We start from the raw sequence: 22699 nt of genomic DNA, 5'->3' as shown, positions 1-22699 counted from the left end.
GTGTTTAATAGCCATAGTGGAGAATATATAAACATATCCGGCTCTTTTATCTTAGGTCTGAGCTTGTTTGGATATGGATATTCTGGCCAGGTTAACAGAAGTGATCAGAAGCAGCCTTAAAACTCAGGCAAGAATTTTGCAGCTTCAGTGGAAGCAAAGGCCTTACAGAGACAGTACAGGTCATTAAGGTGCAAAGTCTAAAGTCCCGATACTTCAGCTGACGCAGATGGGGAAAATGTCTTGCATTTTACCACCAGCGTGTAATCACACCTCCCCAAAGAGTGCAATGAAATGAAACAGAAACCTGGAGGCAGTAAGATTGTGAACTCGTGTTGTCACGTCATTTATTTACAAAAAACAGAAAAAAAAAACATGGTTACCATGAAAAAAACAAAACAAAAACAAAACAAAAACATAACCAAGACCTTAAAAAGTTCAACACAGAAAAATGCACCTTGCCACAGTCATGTGACACTGACTACATGAGACACGCCCACGCTGTTGATTTACAGTTTACTGTTAAAGCGCTAACAGATGATCGGTGCTGCAGTGTGCATCCTCTGAAATTCAAATCTGCCTCTTCCTCTTTCATTTCCTGCGGTGGACGACTCTCTCGCTGAGCTTCGTTTTGGTTCATCTCCTCTAGAACTTGAACTCTTTGTATTTCTTGGCACCACCTCGCGTGTCCTGTGGCTGGGCCTTCCTCTTTTTTTGCTGTTTGGCGACAAGGAAGAAAAAACGGAGGAGGAGGGGGAAACTATTAATATTCAAATGTCACCCCAAGGGAAAACCTAAATGACTATTGACTTCCACTTTCCTTTAGGTTATAAACAGAACTCATTTACAGTAACACGCTGGTAATCGACACATCAGGTGTGTTGGTCATGAGATCAATGACATGGGAACTAGCATTTTTTGACCTCTTAAACAAACACAATTGATTTTTTTGTTGCTTTAAACTCCTCTGCTATCTGCCTGTAACATTTCTTTAAAGTTTCCAGGAGCTGAGCGTGTAATTGGAGCAGAAATCAGCTACACAAAAACATTTGTGTGAAGGAAAAATGTTTTTAAAAAGCCACTAATTGTGTGTCTTAGTACCTTCTGTTTGGCTGCGTGCTCAGCCACCATGTCGCTGAAGTCCTCCTTCTCCACCTGAGCCTGCTGCTCTCTCACGTGCTCCTCGTACTTCTGCGTCATGGCCATCGGGTCCAGCTCCAACTCCTCCGGGGCCAGGGCCACCTCCACGCCCTGCGACTCCTGCCCTCCGCCAGCCTTACGACTGGCCATGGCCTGAGGACAGCAGAGAGGTATTTAAGATTCAGCTAGAGTGGCAGAGGAGAACGGGAACGAAAAGAAAAATGGCTGTAATGTCATTTCATTTGGACACACTTCTCCTTACCGCTGACATTTCGTAAATGTGCGTCGAGGCCATCATAGCTGCTCCTACTGGTCCCGTTCGTCTTTCAGGGAGAACAGTGAACAGCTGTGGCGTCTCATTGCTGCAAAACAAGGACGTGTCAAACTAAGAAAAGCGCACGGTGCTTTAGAAACACTGAATAGTTCTAGCTTTTTCTAAATGAATGCTATTTCTATTAAAGTGTGTCATTAAACTTTATAACACTTAGAAAAATCGGAGTGGGTGTGATGACATTTTCTCCCTGCTGTTTACAGCAAAAGTGACTCATTTATTTTTTTTAGACAGCATCATTCATATATATATAAATGTGAATGGGTCATTCCATGTCAGCTCCTCAAATGCCATCAAATACCAGGACAGTTTGTCTCTGGATGAAATCGTCTCTTTTTTCCTTATATTTAAGCTTTAATATCTGTGAAACCTTATTTGGACTGTTTTAAAGGATATTTAAACAACCTCGATCATCCGTCATTCTTTGTTAGCTTTACAGAACTGTAGTACCAGAAGATTTCAAGGACCCAACTCCAATACTCTCAAAACTGGATGCTGGGAAAACATCTAAAAACACACCAGTACTCACCCTTGAAATACTTGGAGCCAAAATGCACAATTTCTATTAAGAAGTGCATTTTTCACTTTTAGTTTTTTTTTTTTTTTTTTTTTTATTTAAAGACAAATCTGATGATCCGATGGTTAAGTAAAGAGGCACTGAGTGGAGCGACACTCACCCATCCATTGCCTCCTCGATCTTCTTCTTCCTCAGCTCGATCAGCTCCGGGGTCTCCATGCCGGCTGGTACTGATGAGAAGCCTCCCGGGGTGATCAACCCACTGAAACACACAAAGCGACACACAGCACACGGTGAGTTTATTGGTGAGCACAAACTTCAGAAACTAAAAGCTGTGGGCACACATGCGTGCGCGCGGACACACACACACACCCTTCTGTTAGCAAAAAGTGAGGACATGTAGTCATACACTGCACCATGAGATACGGACCAAATAACCCAGTTAAACACTAATGTGACTGGACACTTCCCGGCCCTGTTCTCAGGTCATTTACAGTTACACGCTAAATGAAAGAAATAGTTTTAAAGTTAATGTCGACCTCAGCACTGATGTCTGTCTGATACTTAAGCTTACACATCTATAAAATGGATCCTTCGAAGTCTTTAGCTGCAGGGTTCATTTTTATTTTTGACATATCCCCAACATTAAAAACAGCTTTAGACCGAAGCGCTGAGCCTCACACGCCCTGAGCTGAAAACACATGAACCCACTTGGACATGAGCCAATAAATAAATGTGAGCAACTGCTGACAGATGTTTGTGGGGTGCTACCCTTTTGATTTGCTTTACACTTCAGGGTAAGAAAACTCTAAATACGATTTAAGACTCATCTATTAATCATTATCAGCTTCTTGATTAAATCACTGACTGTACTGTGCACATTAAGTACCTGTCTGCTGGTGTGAAGAATCCGGTTTCATCTGGCTTCTCCTCGTCGCTCTCCTCCTCCTCCTCTTCCTCTGATGATTCCTCATCCGAGGGTTCTAGCTCTCCCCACGTTGTGTGGTCCACCTCTTCTTCCTCCGCCTTAGCCTAAATGCAGAAACATGTTAGTGTATTAGTCATTGTTAAGAGACGGCCATAATACATTTAGCAATCGAAAACAAAAACCTAAACAGTGAAGACAAAAGATTTCAATTTGGATGAAATTCATACCAAGAAATGCACCAACAAACAATCATACACAAGAGTTACTGTTGGTGTAGGACTTAAAGTAACAGTATTTACTCTTTTACATTGTTAAGAAGTTATTATGATGATTAGAATTATTTTTCTGAGTGCACTTCTGACCTGGAAGTCTGCAGAATTGGTCCCGAACACGTCGCCGTAAAGGGGTTTGCCCATCTCGTCTACCGGGGGCTTCCCCCAGCCTCCGGCGTGATAACCAAAAGTACAGTTCTGATGAAGGGAATAAGATAAACAACATCAGGAAAAATGAGCAATAACTGATTCACTGACATAATTGTTAAACTGCTTTTTGGATATTTTGTTACCTCTGGGATGGGAGAGTTCAGTCCAGGGATCTTCAGGTTGGGATAGGAGGGAGGAGGTCCGTACCTCTGCATGGCTATCAACCAGGGAGGCGGCACCTTGTGGGCGTTCTAGCGATGAAGACAAAGCAAAAATCCAAATGAAATGCTCGCTCTGCTTCCTCATTTCGCTCCCCCTGTACTGATCGCATTTTCCAAGCTTAAAATATGCTCAGCATTCATTTGCGTGCCTGTTGGTGTTGCCTGCGACAAAAACACCGCCTGGATATATTTATATAATTGTCGTTACAGCAGCATTGTCCTCGTTACTGTGTCGGTGTAAACAAGTCCTGTCACGTCTTATCTGACACATTTATTCTCACAGCTTGTACATTCAACCACTTAACAGCAGTAACAGAGAGCGTGACATAATGAGATAGCAGGGAGAGTGATACTACAGAGCAGGACAGTAACAGCAAAACAAGAGCAGCTGATTTATTTCTGTCGCAACTGGAGCTTCATACAGTAGCTTTATATCACACTCTTATATAATTACAGAGTCTCATCACTGAGATCAAGATGAGCCCAAGAACACGATAAACAAAGACAGTATGAAGCTCTAAGATCACCAAGGCTCGGTTTCTGTTTATATGCGCTCAGATTTGTGTGTTTAAGAGAAACTGCAGTCAATTTAAAACATGTTGGCTGTTTTTTTGTGATTTAGTTCATTAAATTTGCACAACGTTTGAACAACAGTGAAACTCACAGGTCCAACTGGCATGCCCAGAGCGATACGCAGCTCATCAGACAGATCTCCGGGTTTCTTCTCTTTCAGACGAGTTTCAAACTCTTTACCCTGCAGAGCCACAAAAACACAAAGTAGGTCATGTCATGGAGCTTTAGCACTCATAACATCCATTTGATAAATGTACCTACGTGGTCCTGATTACATGTGAGAAAAGCGAGAATTCTTGTACCTCATAGTAAAGATCTCCGTGGATGGTGAGCTTGGGCTTGATTTGCCATTTGAAGAAAGCATCGTGGAGTTTCTGGTAGTCGATGTCGATCTTTCCCATCTTGGGACGAACCTTCTCTCTCATTTTGGTTTTCATAGTTTTGGCATCCTCCTGCGAGTGGACAGAAAAACAGAATTAGTAATCATGCAGTATTATTTCTGCTAATGTTGACTCAGACCATCAGAAGAACACCCACCTTCTCCTGCAGAGCCTCCCTCATCTCCTGGATTCCCGTCCTCCTGATGAACTCGGGCAGCTCGAACGGCGGCTTCTCGATACCTCTCTTTCCCTGCAGATACTTTCGTTTGAAGCACCAGTGTCTGGGCACCGGCACCGTGTTCCTGGTGGCTTTTAAGTGCACGAGCAGCTTGGGCTCCTGAGCCGTCACATCGTGCATTTCCACCACATCTGGACGAGCCACCAACTGAAGCGAAGTGGCAGCAGGAGAAATAAAAAGTTATCATCTATTCAGAATCAGGCACGGACTTTTAGACTGAAAACACAAACCATATATTTTTACCTGTTTAAGTTCAGCCACTGTCAGCCGGTTCATCCTCCTCAGCTTCTTCTTGGATAGTTTTGGGGCATCCGGCCTGATTTCCTGCACATGAGAAACATTTCAGATGTTCAGCACATGAGCAGACAAGTACTCGTACTTTTTGCTCCGCTCTCGTAAAAAAATGGAGGAGTTCAAACCTCATCACTGTCGTCACTGTCTTTCTTCTCCTCCTCAAATCCTTTTTTCCGCAGCACAGCCGTCTCGTGCTTCTCTGACTTATCGGGCTCCTTCTCTTTCTCTTTCTTCACATCATCAGTCAGCTAGAAGAAGACAAGGACAGACAGACTGCATTAGAGGTGGGGATCAAAGTGGATGGGCTTATATTCAACTATGTCTGCTGTAGTCACCTTAAACGCCTCAAAAATTCGCTTGAAGAAGATGTAGTTGGGGTCGTAAATCTCTGGCTCCTCTGTGACGTACTCAATCTCCACCTCTTGCTCCTTCTCTTTGTCCTTCTCCTTGTCGCTGCTCTCCTTCTGCTGCTGCTCCGCCTGCTCCTTCTTCTCCTGCGCTCGCTTCTTCTTGCTCTTCTTTTTGCGGTTCCTGCGTTTGCGGTTTTTCTGAGGAAAAGTTTGGTTGACAAATTCAGAGACGGTCCCGTCAAACAAAATTAAACAAAAACTGCCTCATAGTGGAGTCCTTCATGCCGGGACCTACAAATCCTGTTTTTACAGTTTTGTTTGCTGGGTTGACAATTTTAAGTCGCAAGCGACAAATATCAAAGTCAATTCATCAAGCATGGACTCACAATGCTATGACTCTTAAAGGTGCTCATCTTAGATGCTTAAAAGAGGCTTACATCTTTTTTAGACATCTGGCTGTCGTCATCTGTCTCAGACATGGGCAATGCAGATGAATCCATATCTCCTCCCTCATCTTCGTCTTCATCCTCTTTTGAAAGATATACACATATATATATATATATAAAAAACAAAACAAACTGTAAAACTTCATTTTCCAATCACAAATCAAACAAAAATATTTTTTTTGAATTGGACAACTTCAGACAATTATAGCTGGTCTTCCCAGTCCATCACTACAGGACAAAACTGAATAAAAATGGTTTTTGGTTTAGCAGCAGTCTAACCAGCTGACCGACCTATGGGATCAGTGAGTTGCTCCTGTCTGATCTCCTTCAGCTGGAGGATCTTCTCCAGAGCCTGAGGGATCTTGGGCCCAGTGATGCTCATCTCCTCGCTCTGCCAGCTCTGAAATTTACACCAGAAAAATGTGGGATTTGGGAAATTTTATGTGCACCAGTGTGTCTGAAAATAACAACAACAAAAACACCACTGTGTTTCAGCAAAACTTGGTACTAGAATGTTTGTATTAGACCACAATTTTGACTAATGCATGCATGTCTGGACACATAATACAAACAATGGTGGAAAAGGGGTCAAAGAATCTCATCTGGTCATGTATAATTAATCAACAGGTCAGCAGAGATTTTCAATATCTTTAAAAGAAACTTCGGAACAGTTTTCTGAGAAGACTAAGTAACGCTACAAACGGGAAGGAGTGGTGGTTTACCTCTCTGTTGTCCTCTCCAGGAGGAGGCGGCACTCTGTGTTTCTGAACTGGTAACATGCTGACACCTGGAGGCAGAGGCCCTAAAACACACAGAATTATTATCAAACAAAAAACTCCTAAAATGTGCTGTTTCAGAAGAAAAAAAAATAATTAAAAAAATGTATTTCAAATTCATTATATAACATTTCGTGTTATTTAAAACTCGCTTAAACTCACCTCTGATTGGAGTGACAGTGGGCATGGACCTGGGCTGCATCTTGGCCATCTCGTGCTGACGCTCCTGTTCCAGCAGCACTGCAGCCTGACGTACGAGGACGTACGAGGGGAACAGAAATGAATAGGTTTATAATTTGCAGCAGCACAAAAGAGAAATTTTGCACACAACCAAACAAAAACAAAAAAATGTCTGTGGTGTCATTCTTCCGGTCACTATCCACAACATTTAACCCCAAGTGAGGGTGCCAGCACACTAATAAAAGTCATGGCCTTGCTTTCATATTCAGATTCTCACAGCACACCATACAGGACCCACTACGCTGATTCATCTGTCACTCACACTCCACTCTCCCTCATTTGTGAACGAGATACTTTAAAATTCTCCACTTGGGGCAGCAACTTGTTCCCACACCAAAGTGGTTTTTTTCACCCTTTTCCACCACGCAGCTCATCAAGAAAATATTTCAATTGAGTTTTTCATCCTCTTACCCTTTTCTGTTGCTCCAAAAGATCGTGTTCATCCATGACATGGGAATCGCCCTGAGAGAGCCACAAACAATAACAGCCAGTCAGTGAACACGTTTTGTAACTGTAAAATGTTTTCTGTGTAGTCCTGCTGTGTTGCTAAAAAGTTACAAAAACATTTATCCTGCCACATTCCCCTACAATAGTGTGTTATTCTTATTTACACATGACATTACATTAAAGTCTTCATGTTGTTTTAAAATTGTGCTTTAAGTTATGATCACATCTCAGAATGTTACTCCAGGGCTCTAGAGTGCGACCACAATTTTCAATGGTGTGACTAAAAAAAAAATCCTAGGTTGCAAACTGCTGTTCGAGTAGAAAAAGAAAAAAAATCTCCGCAACTCTGAGAGTCTCCGTGATAGTCAGGGGCAGGATCTCTCTGACTGGCCGTGGTCCTGTAGTCCTTTGTGTGTACGTTTAAAAGTGCAGGTGGATAGAGAGAGGCGAGTAGCTTGAATAAAGTGATATCGATTCATTAAATCCTGACTCGACTTTTGAATATGTGTTTTGCCAGAAACGCCAGGATCTCAGGTTAAAGCTCACAAAACTATTTCAACAACCCCCAAACAGCAAATGAGAGCAGGTAAAGGGATTCCACACAAAGGCGTAAACACAGAGCGGACCCGACGCATCAGAATCAGCTTTCTCTTTTTCGGCTTTCTCACTCGACGACACGTACACGTACACGCCGTTGGGGCTGAAAGCAGACAGCTCACTGATTCTGATGCGTCTGCGATTTGCCACTTTGTGTTTACGTCTTTTTTGCGTTCGGTTCTGAGCTGCAGATTTTGTCTTTCTCCAACCCAAATTCATTGAACCAGCAGCAAAAGAAGATCCAAAGTACACTTCACATTTGATAAATGTCATCAGTAATCTTCTCTCACGTTTGCCGTTTTGCTTCCACCACGATAAAATCACTGTTGTTTACAGCGCTGTCGGACGCTGCCTTTTCTTTCTTTTTTAACTTAAATGACCTCGGACAAGAAAGCCTGATTTCTGCTGTTCAATACTGAAGAAATTTAAACTTTTTAAAACTATGCAAAATTACAGAATATTTTTAAGGTTATCTGCTATAAAAAGCCAGGCCAGGAAAATCTCCTTCATGTTTTTCTGAGTTTTATTCTCAGTTACTTTCACACAAAGGCATCTGCTGTGATGCTTACTCCTCTGATGAAGTCTCACAAGTGTCAGTACTGATAAATGATCAGAATTATAATATTTCTGACTGTCTGAGGCAAAATTGACTCGAATCGAATCAGCACCTTGTGAATCACAATCGAATGGATTGTAGAAAAAAGTGATGATACCCAGCCCTAGTGAGTAGCCTAGGCCGACAGAAGTGGATGTAGCTGTGGGTAATGACAAAAGATGAAAAGAACTATTGATTATTTTTTCTCTAAGTTAAGGCCTGATCCGTCTGAAATTCATAGCCAGTGCTCTGACACAGAGCCATCAATCTCTGAACGCTGAAAAAGCACAGTGTATCCAGAAAACACATTTTATGCAGCGATAAATGCACTGCCCAAGTGTCCCCTCTCCCCACTGCCTTTCAGCAGCATGCAACAGCAAACAGGTCACCAGAGGAGGCCGAGATGATGATTAAGTTTAACATTGTCTACAATATTGACAAAGAGTGCCAACGCACTTTAAGCACAAGCACTTTTTCAGTAAAATATCTTTCTTGCAGAACTGTGCTCTAAATAAAGAACTTGGTGTTGACAAGATTGTTAGTTAATCATTTACAAATCAATATTGTCTGTATGGAAAGCAATTTCCCCCCCAAAAAAGTGCACATGTAAAACTGCGGTGTTAAGCAATGCAGTTGAAAAAATTGAGTGTGCCTAACTTTTGTGCTAGTGCGCCAAAAAAAAAAAAAAAAAAAAAAAAAAAAAAAGAAGTTAGGCGCACCAGTGCAAACCTTGACAAAAAGTTAGTCTAGAGCCCTGAACTCTACGTTTTGAATGCAAAGAAAAATGGCAAAAATGAGTGAAACAGTAAACTTTAGGTCCAGCTATCCTCACCTGCTTGGCTCTCTCCTCTTGCTGTAACACCATGGCTGCTCTATGCTGAGCCATCTTCAGCTGATCATCCTGTGTGAGGCCAGGTGGTGGCAAACCAGAGTGGTCCATGCCCATGTGTATACCGGGTGGAGGGGGCCCACTAGGAATCATGCTCATAGCTGGGATCATACCCATACCGGGAGGCATGGGGGGCATAGGCATTGGTGGCATGGCAGGGATACCTGGCATCTAGAGAGGAGGAAATACAGGAGACTGATGTAAATGGGAAGCGCGAAAGACTGAAGTGAACTTGTTTGTGTGACCTTCTGAGTGAGATATTAAGGTGTTCAGTGAATTTCTGTTTTGGTAAATTGCTTCTTAGCACCATTTAGCATAGGTCTACAAACAGACAAAACATACTCAACTGTAACACATTTGCAAGAGTGAAAACTTATGATTAAATAAAGATACTTTCGTCTGCTCCGTTGAGTTAAAACAGCAGATAGCTCTATTATATTTGATTTAGTAGAAGCCCGTCCTGACAGAACGAGAAGCATGTTCTCTTAGAACGGGATCTTTTCCTTGTTAAGTAAATGTGTAACACTGTAAATTTTGCATACCTTGTTTATGAACTTGCTTTAGTTATCACAGACTAAATCCTGAGGCCACTAAGGTGGAAGCCTTCTGCCTCCTGGCTATGCCAACGATTCTGTCCTTAAAAACTGAACAGGATTGGTGACACAGGGCAGTGCTGACTGAGTCCAGCACCGACTGGAAATGCATCAGACTAATTGTTGTGGACTAAGCTCTTGTGACACTTGTAGAGGAACCAAATGCCTTGTAAAAATGGGCCGAACACCCCATTTTAATGAAGCAGCCCCATAGGACACTGCGAAGGACCAGGTTAAATGCCTTCTCAAAGTCCACAAAACAAATAGTGGTAGACTGGATGGGCAAACACACACACCTCAAATATCCTTGAGAGGATAAAAAGCTGGTCCAGTGTTCAAAAATGGCAACCTTTAAACGTGTAAATCAAAATATAGAAAAAACACTACACTGACATGTGGTTCACCATTGTATACTACAGTATTAAACAGATATCAGCGTTTCCCTCCAAATTACCTGGGAGCCCATTTGTTTATCATCAGGTTTGCTGAGGAGAATCCCAGTCTGTGGAGGGACACATACAAGACAGTTTCTTTAATTTAAAAAAAAGGCGAGGTGGTCAGAGAAACAGAGCTAGGATAGCTAGGATTTACTAATAACTTTTCCTCAGACTTTATTCAAGACTACTCTAGCGTAGCCTGAAAGGTCATCAACAGTTAGAAAAAGCTTCACCATACCAAACAGCTGAGCGATGACCGGATAAAACTGAATTTAAACGCATTTACCTGCATCATGTAGCCCTTCAGTCTGTCAATCAACTCCTCTCTGGGGCCTAAAGAGAGAGAAAATGAATCGGAAACGGCTGTTAAACAAGGTAGATATGAATCTAGGCTTGTAAAATGAACACCAACAATGTACCAGAAAAACTCTGAGCGCATTTCAAAGTTGTGCAAAACTAGCTAACGCTGACCGCTTCGTATTAAAGTTAGCAAAGCAGCTAAACCGCTGCACTAGTTGCAGAACTCATATTAAGAAAAATAGCTAGCCAAATGGTCATAACTTTATCCAACTTGCATCACAGGGATTAAAATGTCACGTACTCGATTAATAAGTGCGTGAAATGAACTCGGAGTGCAAACATAACGCAGGCCTAGCTTAAACTCGTTGCAACGGAAGCATTGCGTTTTAACGCTACTAGCTAAAGTTAGCAACTGGCTAGCTGCCGATAGCCAAATACTGTCTATGTTAGTGCTCTACGCGGGTGTTCTTCTCACCCATGTTGGGTACTCCCAGCTCTGCCAGCTTGCCCTGAAGATCCGGGATGCTCCATGTATTCAGAGCTGCAATAGCACTCCCCAAATCGGACGGGAGAGAGTCAGTGCCCGGCGGTCCGTCGGATGCCATGTTGAGGTTAGCTCAATGGAACAACGGCGGCAGCGAAGCACACGCGAGAGCTTGGGAAAGACGCAATGCACCACGGGACGTGAAGTATGAAGAGAGATTTTTTCTTTTAATTCAATGCACAGTTACCCCAATATTCAGTCAGAACACGTGCTTTCAAAATATAAATTCCTAATAAAAGAAAACATAAAGAGGGGCAAAAATCATATTCTTCATATTAGTCAATACATTTGTGTGATCTCATAATCCGTCATCATTTCAGACAGTGCACACACAGCCTAGTCACCCTCTGCTTGAACTTTCGCCATCAGGTAAAAAGATACAGACTAATACAATCCCACACAAACAGACGCTAATCTGTGGCCCCATAGACTGTGATCATTTACACATTTCTGTGCGATCATTACCCCTAAATTCTGTTTATTATCTACATATTATTATTATTATTATTATTATTATTATTAATTTAATTTTTTAATTTTTTTACTATTTGTTCTTTCTGTCTATTTCATAGAAATAACACTCATGGACATTACACCTTATTTATAAATCGTATTTCTGTTTATACTTCAATGCAACCAACACCCCTACCTCTTTAAACTGTATTTATTAAAACCTTATTTAGCATAGTTCCAACACACACACAAATATGTGTGTGTATGTATGTACGAATGCATATATGTATATATTCATATATGTATGTATCTGTGTGTGTGTTTTGCAGGTGTATGTATAACTTGTACATATCTTTCTTGTGTAAATGTAAATTTGTTGTGTAAATACTTTCGCTATTGTGTACTTCACACACACGGAGAGATGCCAAACTGCCTTTCATTGTTCTTGTAACAGTAACAATAAAAAAGCTATTCTATTCTATTCTATTCTATTCTATTCTATTCTATTCTAGATGCGCTGCTACCCGAAGTCACTAGATGTCATTGTTGGCTGCTTAGACTTGAAATCCTGTAAATGATGCCGTTAGAAGATTTAAAAACTTCTCTATTTTTACATTCATAACATACAAGTCTACTGAAATTAAAAAATAGTTATAAAATAGAAATACTGTGCGTAACTAAACTTCAAATAGAGTCTAGCACTTGGTAAATGTGGCGTTTTTTAGTTAGGGTAAGTATTTACAGAGCAATGTAAAGGGATTTTTGTCTTTCAAAGGGCAGCTTATTGCATGTGAACACACAGTACCATAATGAACTACAGTATCAAGTAAAATCTGCTGCAAACAAAGAGCACAACACGACAGAACAGTGCACGAATCCCTCCCTTTCAGTGTAGTTTTATGACCTGTGGGCACTGCGCAGTCGCATTGAAACGAGGGTACACAGCGGCAGCAGGGCGTTTCTTCTGTATAGAAAAGAGGGGAGGGTACAAGAAGGGTACATACTAAACATGGAACGCAGAGCATGTTGAATTTCCGTGTAGCTATTTTTTTTTTCAGAGGAAACGCATTTCAAGGTAAATATGAGTTTTATCCTTCAACATCACTTTGCATCAGCAGTTTAGTGTCGGGCTGCACTTTGCCAATCGCGTTTGTCCTCCTGGTCTGAACTTCTTCTTTTTTAAGAGCAGAACTGGAAGTTTGTGAGTTGTTTTTTAGGTTAGTTTGTGATGCCGGAACAAACCACAGTCAAACAGCAGTCTGTCCCAGATTTCACGAGAATAATAACCATGAATTATTAATCATTAATATGCTGATTCCGCAAAATTTGCTTTTGCTGTCTTACGCATTATTATTATTATTATTATTATTATTATTATTATTGGTTTTAACTGTGTCTGATGGAAGTGAAGCCAAAGGAAACTCGTCAAACCGCTGTTCGCTTCGCTGGTTGTGTTTATTTCTTTAATTTCAATGTTTTCCCAGGGACCACACCTATCTATCACAAAAGCGACTTACTTATCTGTGTGAGCCATGCGTCCAAGTTAAAGTTTTATAAAGAGCTAAATCTGCGTGAGCTGAGGCGCATGCTCCAACGAGTATTCTCCAAATGTAGCCCAGTGTTTCTAAAAGCTGTGTTCTTCTGCAGACTCTGATGAGAAAAAAAACACAGTAGTCACCATGTTCCCTGCAGCGGTCACAGTGCGTGTGTGTGTGTGTGTGTGTGTGTGTGTGTGTGTGATCTCTCTGTTGGTCTATTTTCTCCAAACACTTTGGATATTTTTTCTCACATTAAACTGTGTTGCAACATGAACCCCTGCATGCAGAAATACACCACAGGCGGTCAGAAGGCTTACTCATGCCACAAACTCTTGACTCCACCCTCCCAAAGGCAACACTTACTTACTATCAGCATGCATTTAATCAGCTCGAGTTGTGAGGAGGAAACTGGACTCAGACAATCATCAGCAGAAAAGCATTAGTCATACATTGCTGATGATTGCAGTGTTTTCACGGCCTTTGCATGCCTGCTGCTTCAGTCGTGTGTGTTTCTACCCATGGCTGCACGACCCCTATGTTAAAGGAAACATCCTGCTGATGTGCCAAAACAAATAAGTAAAAGAGCCGGGTTATGGGTTGGATAAAAGTGCACATTCTCAGTTTTCTTGTCATTATACTAAGTGTTGCATTGCTAGATGATACAGTGCAGTACATACATGCATGCACATTCTTGTGTGCTGCCACCCGGACTGGGGGGGAAGGCTAAGCATTTGTGTTGGGATATGGAGTGAGGGTATGTAGGCTGCATGTATTTCTCATGTGAGGAGAAGTAAAATATTCATTAGAGTCAGACTGAACTGTTGTTGGGTAAAATGTGCCCCAATGGCAGCCAGCAGAGGTAAAAACCACACGACTAAGGTTTTAACAGAACACGTTATGATCCTTTGTTGTTGGTTTAAGTAATGGGGTCATGGGTGTTTTGTCATGGAACCAACTTAGAGTGACATGCATATTGAAAACATATGAGTAATTGTTTGTGGTCTGCAAGCACTTCGTGGTAGTGGGTGTGTTTTGTGAGGGGCAGTGGTGTTTTTCCTCACAGAGCTGTCACCTGACACACTTCTGCCTATAGCCAGTAGCTCCTCCCGTTCTAGGAAAAGTTAATTAGGTATTAAGTGAACTTGTAGGAGTGCTCAAACATGTCATTCAGGTGACAATGGGCATACGTTAACAGTTGGAAAATAAAGATGTATAAATCAGGCGTAACTCCTCCTTCCTGCCACATTTGGCACATCCCTCGCTGGAGGTTGACTATAAAAGTAGTACAGAAGAGTCTGTCTGGGCTGGTTTGGCAGTTCCTGGGATCAAACTAGAAGGTGCAGTTTGGAGGAGAGGTAAGAAACAAACACATGGGCCTGACATAAATCTGAAAACCTGCATTTTTAACCAGACCTTTGTTAGGATTTCATGATGGACTTTGCAGTGAGGGGAAGAACAGTGAAGCACATTTTTATTAATGGTCATAAAGGGATGGAAGTGGTCAGCAGGATGGATCCATGCATTCATATTTATGCCATATTCTGACCGCACCATCCTAATGTTTTTGCTAAAATTGAGTCTCATTAGACCAAAAAAAACTTATATTGTTCAATTCTGCAGAACATGTGTGAACTGTAGCCTCAATTTCTTCTACTTAGCTCACGGGAGTGTCCCACTGACGTAGCCCATCTGCTTGTTGTGTGTGTGTTGTGTGTTTAGAGACACTCTTCTGTCTTAGTTTTGGCTCACGCTCTGTAAACTGTAGAGATGGCTGGGATTTCCCCACAGCAGATTAGCAGTTTCTGAAATACTTAGACCAGCCTGTTTGACAACAACTGTGCCACATTCAAGGTCACTTAAATCACATTTCTTCCTCATTTTGATGCTCAGTTTGATCTTCAGCAGGTCGTGTTGACCATGTTTAAATACCTGAATACATGTGATTGGCTAATTAGATATATGCATTAACAAGCAGTTTAACAAGTGTAACTCTAGAAGCCTTTTCACTGAAGGTATTTTCGTGTCCACATTTAAATAGTACATACATTTATGTAAAAAAGAAAAACACTGTAGTGATGCTAACACTGATATGTGGTACAGATGCTAAATAACTCTTTATAAAGAATGCAGGAAGAAGCAGAAGTAGTTGTTACAGTGGTGGCAAAAGTGCCTTTGTTAGTGTGAGTAGTAATGCTTGTGGTAAGAAATATAATAGTTGTGGTGCAGCCATTATGCAGCACTTTCAGCTTTGCTAGCTGTAGCTTTAGGGATCTATTAGCAGAAATAATGTGTAGTACTCATGCAAATGACCCTAATGTAGTTTCATCATGCTAGCAGCAATAGAGGCACATGTGCAAACACAAGTCTTAGTGTTGTGTAATTGAACAAACTGGGAAACCTGCTGTCGCAGCTGCATGCTCAGTTTTTTGGCTCTCATAGCAGCAACATTCTTCACTCAGTCAAATGGGCCATCTTTGTGGGTGTGGTTCTCTGTTAGCAGGAGGAGGAAACTCTTACATGGCTCCACTGCTACACAAGCCAGTGAAAGCCACACTCTTTTCTGTTTCTGCTGTGACGGACACCTGTGGACTGAAAACAGGAAGTGCGTATCTTTATGTGCATATCTGAGGTGAGGGAGTGAAAAAAAAAAAAAGCTTAGAGAGTTGAAAGAAGATAAAAATAAACGCCTTCCACTCTGTGTTTGACAGAAAAGACGCAGACTCAAAGCAACAAAGTGAGACTAACTCTGTCCAAAGCTCCAGTTCTGTCTGCGCCGGCACTAATGATAGAAATGCTTCTTCATCTCAGCCTCTGCTTAATTAAAGCGTCTCACAGAGAGCTTGTGCTTGTTCTTTGCCTCATGCAACCTTTATTGTGCATCAAAATACACACACACACACACACCCCTGCTTTGTTATTAATGTGCTTTTCTGATTAAACATTGACTTTAAATTTAGTTCTCACTTACACTGTGCACACATTCAGGGCACCACAGTAAAAGTAGCACAGGTGTGCCAACTTTGCCGGGCTTTTCTAAGAATGCACATATATGGATGACTGCAAAGAAACAAGGATGCCTCGTTTGTCTTTTAAAGTCTTAGTGTCTGTGCACATGGAGGGTGTGCACAGCCTCTGCTTTTGTTCTGTGATGTATGCGTAGATAGTATTGGTATGTACAAACCTGTATCTTGTATCTCACTGGATAACCTTTTCACTTTTGTGCTCAATTTCTCACTTTCTTTGTTTTTGTGCAGGGTTGTCCGCTGCCGTGATAAGGACGGGCTGTGATCCTGCACTGCGTGAACTTGACAAAAAAAGAACAACAGACGGGGACTGGTGTTATCTGGATCTTTTGTACTGAGGAAGACGTCTCTACTGTGACAAGCTTTGGATTTTTGAGCTTCTCCGTTTGTGACTGCAATCAAAGCATCCAGCTAGAGTGCAACCACATACACCACAACCAAGCAGCAGACTAGCCTCATCAGTGTTTAATAGCATCTTCATAGCTACTGATGTTTTAGTCTAACTGAAGATTGAGCCTTGAAGCCATTACCACTGTGTATCAGGTTTACATCAGCACAGTGCTTTAGATTATAAAAGCTCAATAGGCTGCTGTTGCGTCTTTAATAATTGACACATCTTTACTTCTTATTGTGGTTCCAAAGAGAATCAAATTGATAGCAGCTGTCAGTCCTACTGTTCTCCGTTAACTCCACAAGCTCAAGATGGCAGAGCAGCCCATTTATGCCACAGGCATGGCCTACAAACTGAGGAGCCAGTGGGATCGTGATGAGGGCCTGGGGCAGAACCACAATGCTGTGAAGTTCTTGGGTCAGGACTATGATTCTCTGAAAGCCCAGTGCCTTCAAAGCGGGAGATTGTTTGAGGACAGCCTGTTTCCTGCTGTAGCGTCATCTTTGGGATTCAACGAACTTGGCCCCAGATCGGCAAAGACCAGCGGCGTGCGCTGGATGAGGCCCACGGTGAGAAATTGCGGCGGTGGCCGTGTTTTTGTGTCTTTTGCCCAAGCGTGGGTAAGGGGAATATAGAAGCCTTTCATATCATTTGTACATGTTGTAGATGTTTAATGTTATAGACGGTGTTTCCAGATTTATTTACTGTGTTTTTTAGAAGGTTAATATCATTTTAATGTCAGACAGTTATAATACACCGTGTTGCTAAAAGTATTCACTACCCCCATTAAATAATTAAATGGAGGTTTTCCAATCACTTCAGGGGTGTAGCAGACTACACCCCTGAAGTGATTGGAGGGTGTAGCAGACTACACCCCTGAATTTTATTAGATCTTATCTGGCTGCACTGCATCACAATGCAAATGTCTGACTCATGCCTACAAACGCCTCACTCAGATATTTGGTGGTTTTTAAAGTAGCAGCTCCTTTGTAAACAATGTGTAATGTCTGAATGAGCCACTAACAGTAGAGTAGGTAATTGTCTGGAGAATTCACAGCAAGCAACTGGACATCTTGATGTCTTGCACATGACTGCAGCACCATAGCCTGAGCCATAGTATTTTAAATATGTGCACCCATCTGACAAGAGCTATCTGCTGTTGCATGCCCTATAGTATAAAACTCGTGTTACTGTGCACACATTCAGTGCACCAGTGCCTAAAAAAATCAAGTCCCATGACCACCTGCAGTGGGTGTGTTTAAGCAGAGCTGGCAAGCACTAACATTTGACAGCAGTCCCAATCTAAGCAATTTCGCTGTTGTTCTGGCAACAAAGCCCCTGCACCCCACTTCCACTGGGCGCACCTTGATCTTCCAGCCTCAGTCCTCTGCCTCAGCTGCCAAGTTGGCATACCGCAGCTTCTTACGCTCGAATCCTTCCTCAATTGCTTCCTCCCATGGTGCCGTCCGCTTAATGATGTAAGCACGTTTTGGGGAGTTAGACCAAAGGATGAGGTCTGGTTGCAGATTAGTTGTTACGATCTCTGCGGGAAAAAATAGCCTCTGATCCAAGTCCATGTGCATCTGCCAATCCCTGGCAACCTTCAGTGGGCCCAGGTCTGGGGTTGGGGGGCTCGTCCTCGGCTTGTCTCCCTCCCGGACAAATGCTGATGAAAACTGACGCTCCTCTTGGTTCGTGAAAGGTTGAGTGTTGATGGATTTTCTTTTGCACTCAACTTTCTCGGCTAGACACCTGAGGACCTGGTTGTGTCTCCATGTGTATCTGCCCTGAGTAAGGCTAGGCCTACAACCAACCAAGATGTGCTTGAGTGTGGCTGGGACTGTACACAGGGGGCAGGATGGGTCCTTTCCAAACCACAGCTCCAGATTTATTGGGGAAGGTAGCACATCGTATGTCGCTCAGATGATGAAACTTAGTCTATCAGACTCCATTCCCCAGATTTCACTCCATGTGCATTTCCTCTCCCAATTCATCCAGCGACCCTGCTTGGCCAGCGCTACCGCTCTAGCACGTCTTACTGTTTCCTCCTGTCGACGCACCTCCTCCACTACCATTTTCCGATGTTCGGTTACAGATGCCTGTTGCCACCGAGGTGTTACTGCTCCAAGACCAAATCCTCCTCTGCCCTGTTGGACGTGGTGGGTCACGTCCAACAGGGCAGAGAAGGACCTTATTTCTTTTATTTACTTTCTGTCATATAGATGCTGGGTTATAGGCGGATAACACTGTTTATTATGGGCAAAGTTTAAAACAATAAAGTCATTGTATATCAGAATAATCAATACAATACAATACAACTTTATTTGTATAGCACATTTAAAAGACCAGTGGTACACCAAAGTGCTTTACAATAAAAACAGGAAAATTAAGACAATAAATAAAAGACTATTAACAAAGTACCACATATGTCATCAGGTTAAGGGCACTAATTATACAACAATAAAAGGGAATATAAGAACAAAGTTACTAAGAACAGATATAGCTAAAAGATAAAGTACATAAATAAGAAATTGAACCAAATATAAAATAGGGACACTAACTAGATGGAAAAGCTATGTTGAATAAATGAGTTTTTAAACGGGATTTAAAAGATAAAACGGAGTCTGACGCACGGATAGCGATAGGAAGGTTGTTCCACAGATTCGGTGCAACCAGGGCAAAAGCACGGTCACCCCTAGATTTAAGTCTAGATCTAGGCTGAGCCAGGAGTAATTGGGCTGAAGACCTGAGGGCTCGCCCAGGGACATATAGACTAAGAAGATCGACAAGATAACGAGGGGCTAAATTATTTATAATTTTAAAGGTGAGCAACAATATTTTAAATTCAATGCGATATTTTATGGGTAACCAATGCAACTCAATAAGAACTGGGGTGATAGAGGCATGCTTTCTAGTGCCAGTCAGAAGGCGAGCCGCAGCATTCTGGACAAGCTGAGCCAATATGAGCCAAAAGCTCAAACTTCAGACTGCTGTAAATGATTTGTTTCAGACATTTCATTATTATTATTATTATTATTATTATTATTATTATTTTCTCTGGACTCTGCATGATGTCAAAGAGAGGGGATATTCCAGATATGGTCATCTCAAACCCTGAAGTTCCAACGACCACCTATAACAGCTCACCTCTAAGGTCTTTTATTACCTGGTACACTTAAGCAAGCTTTCCTCACAGACTTGAATTTAATCATGAGATAGTAATGACTGATCGATTTTAATACCAACACACACTAGGCCCGTTATGAGGTCTTATGAGGGGCCTCTTATATCACATCGTCTACCATGTCACGTCTTTTCTTCTCTCATCACCTTTTCCTCTGTTATAAATACACCAGTGTGGTCTGTGCAGCTAGAAGCAGCACCAGAGAAGAAAGTGGAATTGTATTTGTGAGCATGCCTTGAACACGCTGTGCTCTCCTTTTTTATTCTATTTGCAGACACTGTGGCTGTTGTCAGTTCTGCAGTAACAGAACGGGCTGTGGTCTTAAAAGCTTTGCCTTGTGATAATTTCGGCTTTCTTTTGAGTATGCAGATCGTCACGTGTTCATGAGTGTATGTTTTCTGTTTCTTTGTTGCATCTAATGCTTTTCTGAGGTCTCAGCCTTCCAGAAATAGCACTTCATAATGCATGCATCACCTGCACCACGGGATCTGTAATATTTACACTAAGAGGGTCATGATGCCCCACCCCGCCGAAAAAAAAGGCTTTGTGTGAGTGTTTAAAAATGCCCAGGATGCCTCAGTGAGTTAAGCCATGTGTTGAATAGTTGGCGTGTTTGCTTAGCATGACACAAAATATTTGTTTTTATAGCTTCGTGGGGTTTCTCACGCTCACCACACTGAGTACAAGAAGGTTTAGGAAGCAGGAAGTTGTGAAAATCAAATGTGAACAAAAAAACACTAGACTGGGAGATTTTTCAGAAAAGAGCTTTGACAACTTTAGGATTTGCTTGCCTAGCTCGCTACAATGACTAAGAGTATTGTGCTTGAAGCTAGCTCCATTAATCCCAAAGAAAACTACCTTCTTACAACTTCTACAACTTCTTACTCAATTTATTATTTGGTATTAAACTAATAAAAAAGACTCTACTCAATTAGTTACTTTATTAGAAGCTGTTTTAACTGTATCTACTAGCTATAATTAGCTAAAATAGCTTTTGTGTGTATGAACTGCCACCTTGATACCCGCTGCTCCCAAGCAGCAACTTAAAACAGTTCACTCCATCTGTCGATCTAAGAATACATAAATTTTAATAAGGTATAAACAAGCAGATCGTCTGTAGAATAGAGTATTTTGTATTTATTATACTAGCAGATGTCTGTGCTACAGTATTGTCTGGCCTGTTTATGATGTTAACCCTAAATTTAAATGAAATGCTGCTTGTGTTGTAGATGCATTAAAAAAAAAACAGGTCATTTTTAATTCAATTCAATTCAATTCAATTTTATTGAATCACAACAAAAGTCGCCTCAAGGCGCTTCATTCAGCCCTGTGCTAAGTGGTTTCCAGGCTATGTGATAATTTCATAATATGTGATAGAGATAAGAATCTTCAGGAGCCTGAGCTGTACCCGTGTGCCAGGTTTGGTTGCTCAATTCCTGATAGTGTTTGAAGAGTTGGCAGACAAAGAAACAAGCGCACAGACAGAAATGTTGCGTGTTCCTCCTGCACTAGTCCAGAGTTGTTTCTAAACCTTGACTGAAAGACTACATGTTTTAAAAACTATTTGGAGCCCACGTGTTGAAAAGTAGAAGTTTTGTTTTGTGCGTGCAAGATCTGGTTAATTGTCCCAAGCTTCAGTTTAAAAGTAGCAATCTGACAAGATAGACCAGACAATTGCCCAGCTCGATTCGCACATGACAGATACGAGAGAGCGGCATTGGATTGTCTGCCAGCTAAGAATACAATGACTGTGTTTCCCAGGGAAGAAATAAATGCATGTGTCTGCTGTGTAGTAAAGTTTGTAACAGACAGTAAGTACAGAATAAACTGGGAAGTTTGCTGTGTTCGGTGACTATGTTGGACTGTTGCTATGGGTTGCACAAGGGACATTATACGCAGAGACATAGCACTCAATTCTGAATTGCTGCCCTGCTACACATGAGTTTAGGTTTCCTGCAGCTGCCAAATCCCACTTTAACTCCTGACTGTAAGCACTCCTGTCAGGGGTTTCGAGCTCCTGGTAGCCACGGAGCTTGAAAAAGACACTTTCGATTATAGAATCAAAGTGGGAAGCTTTGTAGACTTGCTTCATTAGCTCTGTTATTGTTGCTTCAGTTCATGTCTGATACTAATCATCAGTTGGCGATAAGATTGATAAAGATGCAGTGTTAAATGACAGATTACTTGCATAAATCTCTAATGATTAATTTTTAATGTTTCTTCTATCAGGGAATGGGTACCATTGGTATTCTTGCTATCATTGTTTGGGTTTCCAGAGCAGGTTCAATGAGATGAAAATGAGAAAAGAAAGGGAGGAAGACGACATGTTTGCAAAATGTATGTCTGAAGGCAAAGAAGTGCTAATTTGTGTGTGTGTGTGTGTGTGTGTGTGTGTGTGTGTGTGTGTGTGTGTGTGTGTGTGTGTGTGTGTGTGTGTGTGTGTGTGTGTGTGTGTGTGTGTGTGTGTGTGTGTGTGTGTGTGTGCGCACCGACAGGAGCTCTGCAAACGGCCCGAGTTCATCGTAGATGGAGCTACTCGCACTGACATCTGTCAGGGTGCTTTGGGTAAGTCCCACTGGGAGTGTTCCCAACTGTTTCAGTGTTACTACTGCATGATTCATCTATTAGACCCGAGGGGAAGAACTGAGATTTAATCTGGCAGAAAGCGAAAGAGAACACTGCCAAAAAAACAAACAAACAGGTAACTGAGTGCATAGATGTTAGTTGCTATGCTAAATCTAGGGAGATGCTGGATGCAAGTCATGAATAAGTGAAGCTTCCCTCTACTCCGCCTACAGCATGAACTTCAGCGAGACACTGAACCTTTCAGAGCAGAAATCTGATATAGAGAGCGG

The 22699-nt window shown here is 41.8% G+C and overlaps 2 protein-coding genes across 3 annotated transcripts in view; one reads left to right on the top strand and one right to left on the bottom strand.

The window, feature by feature from the left end:
- Positions 1-317: 317 nt before the first annotated feature.
- On the bottom strand, positions 318-11356 carry sf3b2 (splicing factor 3b, subunit 2). Its single transcript, XM_084923882.1, has 22 exons — positions 11187-11356; positions 10698-10744; positions 10429-10476; positions 9325-9552; positions 7265-7315; positions 6776-6860; positions 6560-6639; positions 6129-6237; positions 5829-5920; positions 5377-5589; positions 5167-5289; positions 4991-5071; positions 4667-4894; positions 4432-4581; positions 4221-4310; positions 3479-3586; positions 3276-3383; positions 2875-3017; positions 2146-2247; positions 1400-1499; positions 1099-1290; positions 318-714 (listed from the first exon to the last, which is right to left on the bottom strand). Exons 1-22 carry the CDS (start codon positions 11314-11316, stop codon positions 643-645), a joined length of 2580 nt encoding a protein of 859 aa, XP_084780008.1. The 5' UTR covers positions 11317-11356; the 3' UTR covers positions 318-642.
- A 1296-nt stretch (positions 11357-12652) lies between these two features.
- capn1 (calpain 1) overlaps positions 12653-22699 on the top strand; it is a 31446-nt gene continuing 21399 nt past the window's right edge. Inside the window, exons 1-3 of one of the 2 annotated variants that reach the window (XM_084923877.1) lie at positions 12653-12783; positions 16501-17229; positions 22340-22409. In XM_084923877.1, the coding sequence (XP_084780003.1) occupies positions 16972-17229; positions 22340-22409 (328 nt within the window). In that variant the 5' untranslated portion in view covers positions 12653-12783; positions 16501-16971. Of the gene's footprint in view, positions 12784-13457; positions 14602-16500; positions 17230-22339; positions 22410-22699 lie in introns of those variants that run through there. The other variant, XM_084923878.1, reaches the window with a different exon arrangement.

This window comes from Perissodus microlepis, chromosome 3 (genome assembly GCF_051167445.1).
Source record: "Perissodus microlepis isolate ML-2025 ecotype Zambia chromosome 3, ASM5116744v1, whole genome shotgun sequence".
Lineage (NCBI taxonomy): Eukaryota > Metazoa > Chordata > Actinopteri > Cichliformes > Cichlidae > Perissodus > Perissodus microlepis.
Note: the sequence above shows the minus strand (reverse complement) of the source record. Positions and strands in the feature narration are given on the sequence as shown.

What these genes read in the sequence shown, in the direction of transcription:
- sf3b2 (XM_084923882.1), bottom strand. Translation starts at nt 11,316, where the DNA reads ATGGCATCCGACGGACCGCCGGGCACTGACTCTCTCCCGTCCGATTTG. An exon ending in ACGGAGATCTTTACTATGAG is followed by an intron (nt 4,311 to 4,431) that starts GTACAAGAATTC and finishes GTGGCTCTGCAG; the next exon opens with GGTAAAGAGTTTGAAACTCG. An exon ending in TGAACTCTCCCATCCCAGAG is followed by an intron (nt 3,384 to 3,478) that starts GTAACAAAATAT and finishes TCCCTTCATCAG; the next exon opens with AACTGTACTTTTGGTTATCA.